This window comes from Vanellus vanellus (genome assembly GCF_965231255.1).
Source record: "Vanellus vanellus genome assembly, chromosome: 1".
Classification (NCBI taxonomy): Eukaryota; Metazoa; Chordata; class Aves; order Charadriiformes; family Charadriidae; genus Vanellus; species Vanellus vanellus.
Genome location: NC_138905.1, coordinates 145,056,782 through 145,068,883, shown reverse-complemented (window position 1 = coordinate 145,068,883; position 12,102 = coordinate 145,056,782). Strand labels below are relative to the sequence as shown.

The 12,102-nt window shown below is 42.7% G+C and overlaps 1 protein-coding gene across 1 annotated transcript in view; it reads right to left on the bottom strand.

The window, feature by feature from the left end:
• Positions 1 to 12,102, bottom strand: part of DHRSX (dehydrogenase/reductase X-linked) — a gene marked incomplete at its 5' end in the record, with an annotated part of 141,815 nt that overhangs the window by 25,268 nt on the left and 104,445 nt on the right. The window contains one exon of the mRNA XM_082491803.1: positions 4,894 to 5,101. Coding sequence (XP_082347929.1) covers positions 4,894 to 5,101 — 208 coding nt within the window. The remainder of the gene's footprint in view (positions 1 to 4,893; positions 5,102 to 12,102) is intronic.

Here is a 12,102-nt window from a genome sequence, read left to right as displayed (position 1 = left end):
CCCCTTTGCGTGCCATACACCAAGGCACGCAACACAAGTCCTTCACTTTCCTGCCATCAAAACACTCTCCAGCAACTCTCAACATGTCTCTTAAAATAAACAGCTCAGCTACTTAGACCTGAGAAAATACACAGAAAAATAAAAATATCTCAGGACCACTGGTTCAGTGGAGACCAGGGTCCAATGCTATGTAGATGTGCACTTAAAGTCAGACTAATTTAGATGGGTCTAATCCTAATTAGGACAGATACAAAGCACTCCACAGTCCTAAGCTTTCTTATTTAGCAATTAGAATAAATACAGCAGCCAAGCTGCATCTGCATACCCCATAACAGGCAGGACCTGGGTGCCTACCCAAGTCCAGGGATTCACATCAAAGAAAAATACCCAGATCATGGGGATGTGATAGCTCAAAGGTGGATTGTTCATTGCCTTCACAGGTGGGTCTCTCCATCTTTCCCCCTTAGAATTGTTCTATGGCTGCACGAATAACCAAATATTTATTAGATGGGAGAAACGAAGCCCTATGCCTCTGAAGCTTAAATCCTGTACAAAAATGGAACCTGTTACTGAAGTAACGTGGATCGTTTCCTTCTCTCTGATTTTGACCAGAATCCTAATTTTGATCTGAAAAGTCTTTTGTAAAAATTAACCACAAATGACATGTTTCTGTAAGGAGTTTTCATTTTGTGAGAAAATTCCAGACTAGCTTTACATGAGGACCACACACTCACATGGACCAGAGATGGTGATGCTGATGAATTGTTGCTTTCAGCTGTAGAATTTAATTATTCTCGTTCTGTACAGCTGGCGTTATTGTGTGGTGATGTGTTTGTCTTCTGACACCTTGGGGGGGAGGATCAAATGAATTTTCTACATTCACAGTGCCAAAGGGACAGTTTGAATAAGAAATGCTGCAATAAGACCTGCATGACTATGTCCTCTGGCATAAATGATGAATCCAGGTTCTTGAGATCTTGTTTTCTAGCAGCACTTACAGACTGGAAGCATTTCTTTAAAAATATTATAGGAAAATTACACTGAAGTTAAGCCTATTTTGAAAGATGAAAGAAATGAACTAGCTTATATTGGCTGATTTCTAGCCTGTGTTGCTGAAGCCTTTTCCTTCACTTTTACAGGCTGGCGGGGTCACTAATCCTGCTCATTTTCAGTTTGTCAGTCAATAATCACTTACATAGCACTATGTCTTTGGAAATGACAGCTGAGACAAGATCTGATGCACAGTCTTCCTTCCACGATGGCTTCCTAAATACCAATCTGAGGTGGCTGAAAGGAGCAACAATTCTATATCTGATAATGACACATTCACCAAGCTTGTCAAAAAGAAGGTTTGGGGGAAGTTTACAACATAGCTGTGTGGGAAATGTCTCTACTTTAATGGCACAATGAAGTCGTACGAAGCTGGACAGCCCCTGCCATTGGACATTAACGGAAGTCAACATTTCTTTTTTGCTTCAAGGCATTTTAATTGTATCACGAGCTAAGGCCGTCTGGCTTAAGAATGAATATTCAGTATCTGTAGCTGAAGCAGAAATACTTCAGAGGGAAATGGTACCTTCCCATCTTCCAGCTTCGACAGTACCCATCATTAAAACTGGTGTATTGCACAGTTGGCTGAATTGCAATTCGATGCCCGATTAATGTCTTTTTAGGCTATTATTATCTTATTAATTAGTTATTGTTTACTGGTTTGGACTTTCTCTTCAAAAAGAAGATCACTTTATGTTAAAAATTCCTGAGGGATAACATATTTCACTGCACTCTGCAGAGAACTATGACAGCTCGTCAGCTTTTATTTACTGAGAAGTCATAGGGGTAGAAATCAATTTATTTTTTGAGGAACAAACATAATTTCTGTCTTGCGTGTGACAGGTGCAACCCTGTTTATTAAAAATGTAGAGAAAACATTTGCAAAACCAAAATGTAAAGAATAACTATGGCAGCAGACCATAACTTTCCTGAGAAAGAATCGAGCTGAGAAAGAGTGAAACCATCACTTCTAAAGGGCAGGCATTCATTTCACAATTTTTATGACTGTCACCGGATCTTTTAGCTTGGCCTATCTTATTTCTATAAGGGTGCCTCTCACTGCGGAGTGTTGGGAGAAAACAACCCCTAAACTGATTTGGCAGAGATTTTTCTGAGCTACATATGAAGACCAGAAGACAACGTTTCACAGCTCTGAGAAACTCAAGCTGTTAATACTTTGAGTAAACTATATGTACGCATCATGGCCTATTTGCGAGACTGTAGGTTTATTTGCTTAAGTACCTAAATATCTCGAGGCAGCTCTGAGGCGGATGTTGAGCCGACAGCCTTGTCTGCCACACTGAGACGCCTCAAATTTGAGCAGCCCAGCAAGAGTGGGGGCCAAGCTGCAATTCCTAGGAGGCATTTGACTTGAACGCAACTGGGAGCAGTGTCGGTGCAAATGCATTTAAAGGTAGTGGAGGCTCTGCCACAATATTTTGGAATTAAATCAAACAAGATGTTGACTCTCTCCTGAGGGAATGTGTTGTGATAAATCCGTGATGCATTTCCTCACCAGAGCTATCTGGGCTGTGTTGGCTCTCATGAGTGCCAGGTTGCAGTGGGTGAAGCAATTTCCTGCACGCACTTAGAAACCCGTTCAGAATACTTCAGGGTGATAAAAGTTACTTGAGCCAATACGATTAGAGAGTTATCACCTCATTTTCACAGCATTACTGCCATAATCCTAGAAAGAAGATTCATATACATGCACTCAGGAATGAAATTCCAGGGGAGGAGAAATCCATAATACCAGTGAATATTATCAGACAACTGAATTTTCTTGCACTTGCTTTCTTATTTTTCTCTGGGGAAATTTATCCAAGTGTACGAGACCAACACAAGACCCACCCAGGCCTGAATGCCGGATACTGCGGCACTCGGTACAGCGCTACTGAAATCACCAGGCAGGCTTTCAACGCGACCTTGCTGTGGAGCTAAACGTTGCCTTGTGATACAGTTCTGCCAGAGCTGAACAGGGTGCACCTATGTGATGAAGTGCTCCTGAATGTGAGAAAGGAAGGCAAAGTCAATCCTGAACACATAAACATATCGTAAGCAATAAGCAAAGAGTAGAAGTCAGAGCTGTAGCTCAGAATTCTCAGGGAAGACGGGAAGAGGGATAGTAAGAGTTCCGCTCTCCTTTGGTTTGTAGGAAAAACACATTGAGTGCTACATAAAAACATGTAAATCTCAACCTTGACAACTGAGGCATTCAGTTATCCAAACCCGAAGTAACTCTGATTCAATAAGCCACCGATGCATTTGCTTTTCAGGCAGAACACACATTGCACTTCCATGCAAGTCAGTATATCTGTCCATCACCCCGTTGGAAGGCAGAATCCCTTTAGAGCAGTATCTCATATAAAGAATAGGAACTGACCAGGAACTATCGGCGACATTACTGAGCTGTAAGTATGAGACTCCCTCCTGTGATAAATCCAAACTCATTTTATGTGTGTTCAGTGACATCCCATTCAGTGTCTAAACATGGTCAGTATAATACAAAAACGTCTCCCTGGGCACAGCAATAAAACTGAATTCTCACCCTCAGACACAGAAATTTTGTCAGAATTTTGTGGCTGCAGAGGAAACACTGAGCACAACCTAAACATCTACATGAAACTGTTATGTTATCAAGGTGAAGTAAGTCCAATGAAAAAACATGACGACCCAAGACAGATTTAAAATGGCAATCACAAGAGGCAAAACAAGTTTAATATATACTGGCAAAGCTGCATTCTGCTTCTTTAAGAATGCATTACATATTATGAGCATTCCTATTACAATTTTATTGCAATATTCAAGGTGTCCTCAGAAGATACTATTATTTTTTTTAAATATGGGTTTATTTGTTTGCATCTTATTTTACAGCCACTCTTCCAGCCTCCAGTTTCATTTCTAAAATTAAAGCTAGTGATATTTCCATATCAAAGTTTAAAATTAATTTGCTTTGTGGGACATGCCCCTTGATCTAAAATACTTCATTTTAATTAGGACATTTAATTTTCTCTAATGGAATCAGGTTCCATTCACTTAGTCCAAAACTACTTTCTGAAAGAGCAGTACATTTTCTCAGCACAAGTCCTCCTAAGGCTGGTCTGCATGAGGAGATTGCACCTACGCAGCTAAACTGATTTCAGATTGATCTACTTACACCACTACAAAACATTACTAAAGTTAACCCTAACTGGGTCTGCCCCACTTCTGGATTGGTTTTATCAAACAACAGCCTCGTTTCCTAATGAAGACCAGGAACAGATAATAGAAATTCTGGTACCATTACAATTATGTGTTTGGAGGAAAAAGCTAAATGAAAATTGTCGCACCTCTCAGAGCACCAGTGCCTGGACCTGCCCAGCCTGGAGCATGGAGACTTCCCACCACCGTTTTTGTACAGCCTCCTTCTTCCCTTTGCCCTCTTCTCTATAACGTGTTGCATACATGTAGACTGTGCCAGATCATGTCTGCTTCTCATTAAGAGGATGCACAAGACATTTCTGAGGAACACTTTGCATATTCCGGCTTCATGTTAGGATGATGTTCTGCTCCCATGCATGCACAAAGGCACAAGGATAGATCAGGGCAGAGATAATCAGCGCATGGGCACAGACAGTGAAAGGCATTCCCTTCCCTTCCTGTGAGAGCTCACTCCCTCCATTTAAAATAAGTGTTTGTTCTGGAGAAGGCCCATCTTTATCAATTTTGTACATCTCATCAGCACAGAGAAATGCAATAAATACCATACATTATGACAAACTCCCAAATACCTTTAGCTCCGTGCTGACTACAGCTCTCACAATGCAGAGGCACGGCAACAAAATGATTTAAAAAACTGCATACCTTGAAAAATAGCCAGGCTGTCATCCATTTGGCCACTTTTATAACCCAAAAGACATGTTTGTAGAGCTCAGTATTCACTACTCCCGGGTCTACTACATTAGCAGTCACATGGCTTCCATTTGCAGTCAGAAGATGCTGTAGTCGATAGGTAAATAACACAAGGGCAAGTTTGCTTTGGGCATAGGCTCCATGGGGTGAATACGAACATCTGTATACAGGAGAGAAAGAGAAACAGAGATGCGCATAAAGTAATCAGAAGGAAAACAGAATTGCACAAACATCAAACGTACTACATTTTGCAATATCCAGCAAACAAACAGCTATACATTAAGTTGGCACAAGAATCAGCTTATCACTGGCAGGCGTGTTGTTTCCTGAAGTTTTGGTGATTATTCCATCAGACACCAAGTCTGGTTTACGGCAGGAAAAAAATTTAAAATTAAATTACACGTTACCTGCCAGAATCTCTCTGTTAAACTATTTGAACTAGAAATGCTGAGGCACAAATCTCCAGGACATCATCACCTAGAGGCCCTCAAACTACTCTCCCCTTCCTCACTGCCCTCTTCCCACACATACATACCCTATCCCCACCCAGTAAATCCGTGCCTGATCATACTACTCCTGGTTATTAGTATTTGTATTGCATCAGGACCTACTAATTTCTGACGAAGGCTCCTGTGTTGGACACAGTAGAGATGAGCAAGGCAATCATTGCACCTGCCTCAGTGACACACCAGATTATGCACAGCTAAAGAGATGGATAAAATGTGGGGCAAGGAGAGCAGCTGCAAGTGTAACCACAGTTATGCCATATACCACCTTTAGAGCAAAGACAGCTGGCTCGGTCTGTGCCAAACAGGAGGTGTGACAAAGGCACACAAATTCTGGGAGTTATGGCAAAACATTACCTGTTGAGACTCCTGTGCACCTCTCTCATCTGGATGCTGAGTCTGCCTTCCTTTCAAGTCAAACTTTCTAGGAACTGCTGATTAGTTGGTTTCACTGCATGTAGGCAACAGTACTTTTTTTTAAATAAGCAGGCTAGTTCCAGGTAAATTAGCAGGTATGTCACTTAGAACGCTCCTCCTGACTGGGGCCTCAGCATCGCTTCCACAAATTCCTATGCCATGACAATTCACTCTTGTAATTACTACAGCCTCTCATCTAACCTTTTTTTGTGCTTAGCAGAATCAAAGGTAACTCCTGCCATTACAGACAGCTCATCGGCAAAGCAGGTGGGAGCTTAAAGCAACGGGCTCCTGGGTGCAGCAAAACAGCTTTGGTCCCCGTCCCCTGTGCCTCTGCCAGAGCCAGGAGAAGCGGCGCTGCTCACTGCTGCTGCCGATGTGGAGCCAGGGGTTAGGGTCCGTGGGGCAGCAGCTGCTGCGGGTGGTGGGAGGTAGAGGGGCACCCACCCAGGAGCAGATCTCTCTTTCCCAGCTCTTTCCTTCCCTCTAGTTGTTGTCCTGCCTCTTTGACAGCTGCACCTACAGCTCCATCCTCTGCACCTTCACCCAGGCTGGGGATGTTCCTGCTCTGCTGAAAAGCCTGCCTTCGGTTTTCTGTAGTTGCTACTATGCGCAAGGTTTTTATTTTGAATGAATAGCAAATATGTCGCAGAGTTCTTTTTGTTATCTCATGCTCGTCGAATACTTTATTTATAATATCCTGTACACTTCACCACAGAAAACTCTGGATGCCAGCAAACAGACTCACTGCCAAGGTATAAGGCTATTGAAGCAATTTAACTGTTCCTGTTATCTGAATGGACTCAGAAAGTTGGAGACACAGTGGTAAATCGTACAGCTCAGCTACAGGAAGTAAAAGACAACAACACTGAATCTCCAGTGCATCTCTTTTTTTTTCTTCTTCTTATTTTTCCCTGCTCTATTCTTGTTCAAGCAAATCACAAACAAACAGGCTACAAAAGCATTATATAAATTGAGAGAGAATAAAAAAGGACAGCTGATCATAAACAGCCCTTACACCAACCAGTGGCCTGAGCTGTAACGCTGGATAACATAGCTCCATCATCATAAAGATATCACCTGCGCCTCAGGGTAAAATGGGCTATTTTAAGAATAAAGAACAATCACTGCATGAATATAAAAGTGACTTGGCATTAGTCAGGAAATTGCAGTTACATTTTAAATTCAGTAACGTCCGTGCTCTCATCTGAGACACTCAAAATGTCACCTCATGCTTCATGCATATTTCAATCCTTTTAACTTGAAGGACCAGATCCTCAGCCGCTACGAGCTTCCCTTGCGCAGCCGTGTGGGGCGAGCTCACACCACCCATGGGAAGAAGCACTCATCCGAAGCCGCCTCCGGCAGCCAGCTGGCAGCCAACCCTGGCACTTCTCCATCAGTGCCACCATTCCTCCACTGGTGGAGATCGCAAGCTGGGGCACGGGACAAGCTTCCCGAGTTGAATTAGAGTGATCTTGTCTGGCAAGCGGCTGGCAGGGAAGCAGGGACTACTCTGACTTGTTCTGCCTGGGTCTAGTCTGGCCTTCAGTAACCTCCAGATGCCAGGCAGGAGGACGGTGAACGCTCCCCATGACTTCCCATTCCCACATTTTGTGCGAGTGCTGTTTTGACTTACCTTGTGGCAATGAAGCATGAACTACAAGGGTCGGATCCTCAAAAGCCTTGTACTTTGCATAGATATCTATGTCAGAGAAACACGAGTGCTGAGAAGATATAAAAAGCTATCCAATCAGCGGGGAAGCCTTTTATATCACAGTGCAGAGATGCAAATGATTTGCAAGGCAGCGGGGAATCAGACTTCAATAACATACTATAGATATGAAGGATATAAAATTGGATACACAGAGCAGTCACTTTTGGCAGAACCCCTGCAATGATTACCTGCCCTCTTCCCATTTTGTCTTTGTGTGCTTTTTGCTTTCCAGGAACCTGGGATCAATGGACTACATAAAACAGAGGAATAACCTGTGACACAAAACTGACAAGGATTTTCATTCAACAACTGCTTTGTTTGTGAGACCCCAACTTATTAGAATCATGTTGTTTAAATGCCATGTTGGGAAAAAAATCAACACCGCTTACTTGATTTCATTACATCCAGTCTTGAATTTATGCATTAGAAAAATAGGAGCACATAGGCTCTATACCTCTACCACGATTGCATCTCCCACGCACATACATGTAGAATCACAGGATGGTTTGGGTTGGAAGGGACCTTTAAAGATCATCCAGTCCAACCCCCCTGCCATGGGCAAAGACATCTTCCACTAGACCAGGTTGCTCAAAGCCCCATTCAGCCTGGCCTTGTACACTTCCAGGGATGGGGCATCCACAACTTCTTTGGGCAACCTGTTCTAGTGTCTCACCACCCCCATCGTTACAAATTTCTTCCTTATGTCCAATATAAGCCTACCCTCTTTCAGTTTAAAACCATAAAATGTATCACTCTTGCACATGGAATTATCTGGCTTTAAAGCCTATGCCTTTAAATCTAGCCTTTCTTGGCGCTCTATGCTCTGTATATACATTTTCTACACTGAATGAAACTATAATTGTATACTAAATAAAATAATATTGAGATTATGCATTATCACATTGCTTTCATATTCTGAAGGCTCTAAAAGCTTTCTGAAATGAAAGTGCATACAAGAGGCCAACCAGCCTGAAGCAGAACACAGCTTACCAGCAAACTGTGCTGGCACACTGGTGCATGCAAGGTGCCTGTGACGCCCGGACCCTTGAGGACACAGGGTATCGATGCTTCACAGCAAGGCGGGCAGACTCTCAAGCAGAGAAACCCTACCTCCTAACTAGGTGGCCAACCAGGCAAAAGACTGGTAGCTCCCAGTGCCCAGTGGCACGCTGGCCAGTTGGCGAGAGAGCTGGGAGGTACTGTTGTTGGACCGCCTAGGGATCCATCCTAAAAACTACTGCCCATCAGGATCGAGCTACGCCAGACAGCAAGTGCTGTGGTATGGCAAGCCTGTGAATGGTCAGCAGCTAGAAAAAGCAGAGCAAGGACCTGGTGGGAAGAAGTCCAGTGGGAAGGGGTGGTGTGACTGGCATCGGTAGCTTGGAGAAGTTCATGTTCACCCACTCATTTCAGTGAGGCTCTCTGTGGATTCCTGTTCCTACCATGGAAAACAGCCTCCTCTGGGGGATGCCCCTCCATAGCATTTTGCCAAGTCAGTGCTGATAAAATAGGGCAATGCACAACTCACTAAATGGAAACTACAGGAGGAGTTAGGGCTGACAGAATTTAATTAGCTGCTTTGAAATCTGGCCAAGAGAGCATCAACATACAAGACCTTATTCTTCTTTTTAAAAGAATGTTTTATTGATTCAATACTGATGAATAAAGGATCAGGATAAGGCAGGCTATGCATTTTCTGTTCAATTAATTTTTAGCAGAAATTCTTATTTTTGGCTTAAGATTTTTTGCAACATAGACTGACAAATTTGAATTGTCATTACAAAAATTAGGGAGAAGAAGAGGAAGGGATTGTTTTGTATTTTTGCCAAAACAAAATAAGTATTCAATTTTGGAGTGACTGAGTGCCTTATGGTTTGCTGACTTTTTTTAATTTTATTTTATTAATATTTTTTTCTTTTCCACCAGAAGCTGATTTTACCACTCATCTCCATGGTGCTGTCTCCAGCAGCAGTCTCCCTAGCAGGCTAGGGCAATGTGTTTGTAAAAAGTAACGAGAAGCCAAATTTCAAACCAGAGCCTGCAGTAGCTAATTAGGTGTTTAAATATGGACTCAGCTGCTATCCAAGTTTGAAAACTGGCTCCATGTTTAGCACCTCCCTTGGCAGCCAGTACTCTGGTTTCTTTTCTGTCTAGCTTTAGTTGGTCTGCGTTCAGTAGAGGTCTCCCATTTATGTGCAGTGAGACCGTGTTCAGTGAAGAGCAGCTCAAGGTACCCACCGTGTAATAGGGGAAACAAAATTGCTGCTCGGCACAGACCATTTCCTCCACACCTCCTGCGCACCGGCTCTCGCGCTGCTCTCGGCTTTTTCTCTTCCATTAACGGTCACTTTTGCATGATGCGCACACGCAGAGGAAGCAGATACACCCTGACTGAAAGAAGGGTGCAGTGACAGGACCCTTTTCCTTCCCCACCGCATCTTGCTTCAACAAAAGGCTCAGAGGACCTGTGACCGAACTGACCGACACATCACTACATTTAACCTAGCCAGTGCCAGCAGTGAAATTTTCCTGACATGGACCTCTTTCACACTGAGCTTGCCTTGCTCATGTCATCCTCCCCTCACCCATCACCATGGTCCCCAATTTCCAGTGTGTTAATTTGCCTGGAGGGCAGAGTGCGCCAAGATCAAACTGCAGAACAACACGATTGCTATGTGCTCCATTAAAAAACAAGTGATGCAAAACGTGGGTGACATGCTGGGGTTTTTAATGAAAGGCCACACAAAATTTCAATATATGCCTTAGGATGAATCAGTGAATTAAGCAAAACACAGACTTGCTGTATTAAAATGACTAAAGTTTCCTAATGATGTATGTATTAATCTTGCAATACATCATCACCATTGCTTAGTCAAGAATATAAAAGACTATCATTAAACACTCATGAAGCTTTTACAGTCTTAAATTTTCTTTCCCCAGGGAACGCAGTGCAAGATTTTTCAAGATTTTGATAGATTTTGCAGTATATTTTGAAGCAGCTACAGAAATATATTGCAGAATATAGGTATATCCTTTCTGGTTATCATAAGCAGTTTCTCTCTCTCTTTCTATGATAAACCAAAGCCTGAGTCCTAAATGTTGCTTATTAGATTTAAGCAGACTTCCTGACAGTACTACATATATTTATCCCATTAACACATTTGCTGAGTTTCATCAGTTGTGATTTTTCCCTCAGCACAAAAAAAAAACCCCAACAACAAAACAAAACATAACAAAACAAAATAAAAAGCTCCAGAAATGGAAAATAAAGGGATGGAGAAAAGACAGAGTTGGAGAAATTAGAATATGTGTATTACCACTGAAAACTGCCAATTGAAAGAAACAAGCATATGCATTAGTAAAACAAAACTAAAATCTAAAGTGTAATGCATCTACTCATTCAGATTTTGTTGCAGTTTTGTACAGTAGCTGTCCTGTTGCCAACTACTACTATAGGCGACTGTACAGTCACACATTTCATACACATGCCTGGGTACTTAGGGTGCTCACTGAATAACTACACTCCTTCATGTATATTTCCTTCATATACTTGGTATGCAATTTAAGAAAAAAATTATAAATATACACATATAACAGTCAAGGTGGCCGTAGCATACCCCATGTATTTGAACTTGAATACACTGGTAGCTGTAATTGAGTGAATAAGGACTCAAGCATCAGGGACTCCTGAAGTGCCCTCATGACCCTGTGATGGACATGTTGGACAGGCAGGCTACAAGACTGATAAATGACATTGGTGGTTCTATGCAAGCTGAAAAGCAAACCCTTCAGGTCCTAGATGGTGGCACCAGGGTTACTTAAGCAGCCAGAGGTCAGAGGCACTTTCAGAGCAGCCCACCTTGCCCTTTTGTTCCAACCCACAGACAAAGACCAACCACGTCTCAGAGCTTCCCCCCTCCCTGCAGTGAGCCCCTCAGTGCCACGTGCGGCTCACACACAGCTCTGGCCAAAACTGGTCTTTCTCTGAAATCTTTCAACTGTGGCAAAACAGCATTTTTCTTCTTAAAATCAGAGGACAAGCATAAGGGTAGAAGCTCAGAGTTGGCAGATGCTGTCTCTCTCTAAAAGGCGAAATGTTGGTGGTTTCAGTAGCTGACTTCTCTGCAAGTCAGTAACTCCTGCCTTATGCCTAATCCACAATTCAATAGGAGCCACAAGCTGGAAGCTGGGTTGTGGGGGTTTTTTAAAGCCACGCTTTCCAATTTTCAGCACTTCACTGTATAAATACATAGCACCCAGTGACTAGCCCCTTGTTATAGCCTGTAGGAAATGCAGAGGGAACAAAAATTAACTTACTGTCTTTGGAGGACTACATTTAGGGAAGGAACCTGGAAGGTCTTTATTATAAAAATATTTATGAAAGGCAAAATAAGCAGGGGCTTGTCATCCTGGGTATTACTGTCAACAAGATGGAATCAATGAATCATTTTTCGTTTGGCTGATCCCTCCTCCTAATGGCAGGAGGTGAGATGTCAAGAGTCCTCCTGCTCTACTGATTGC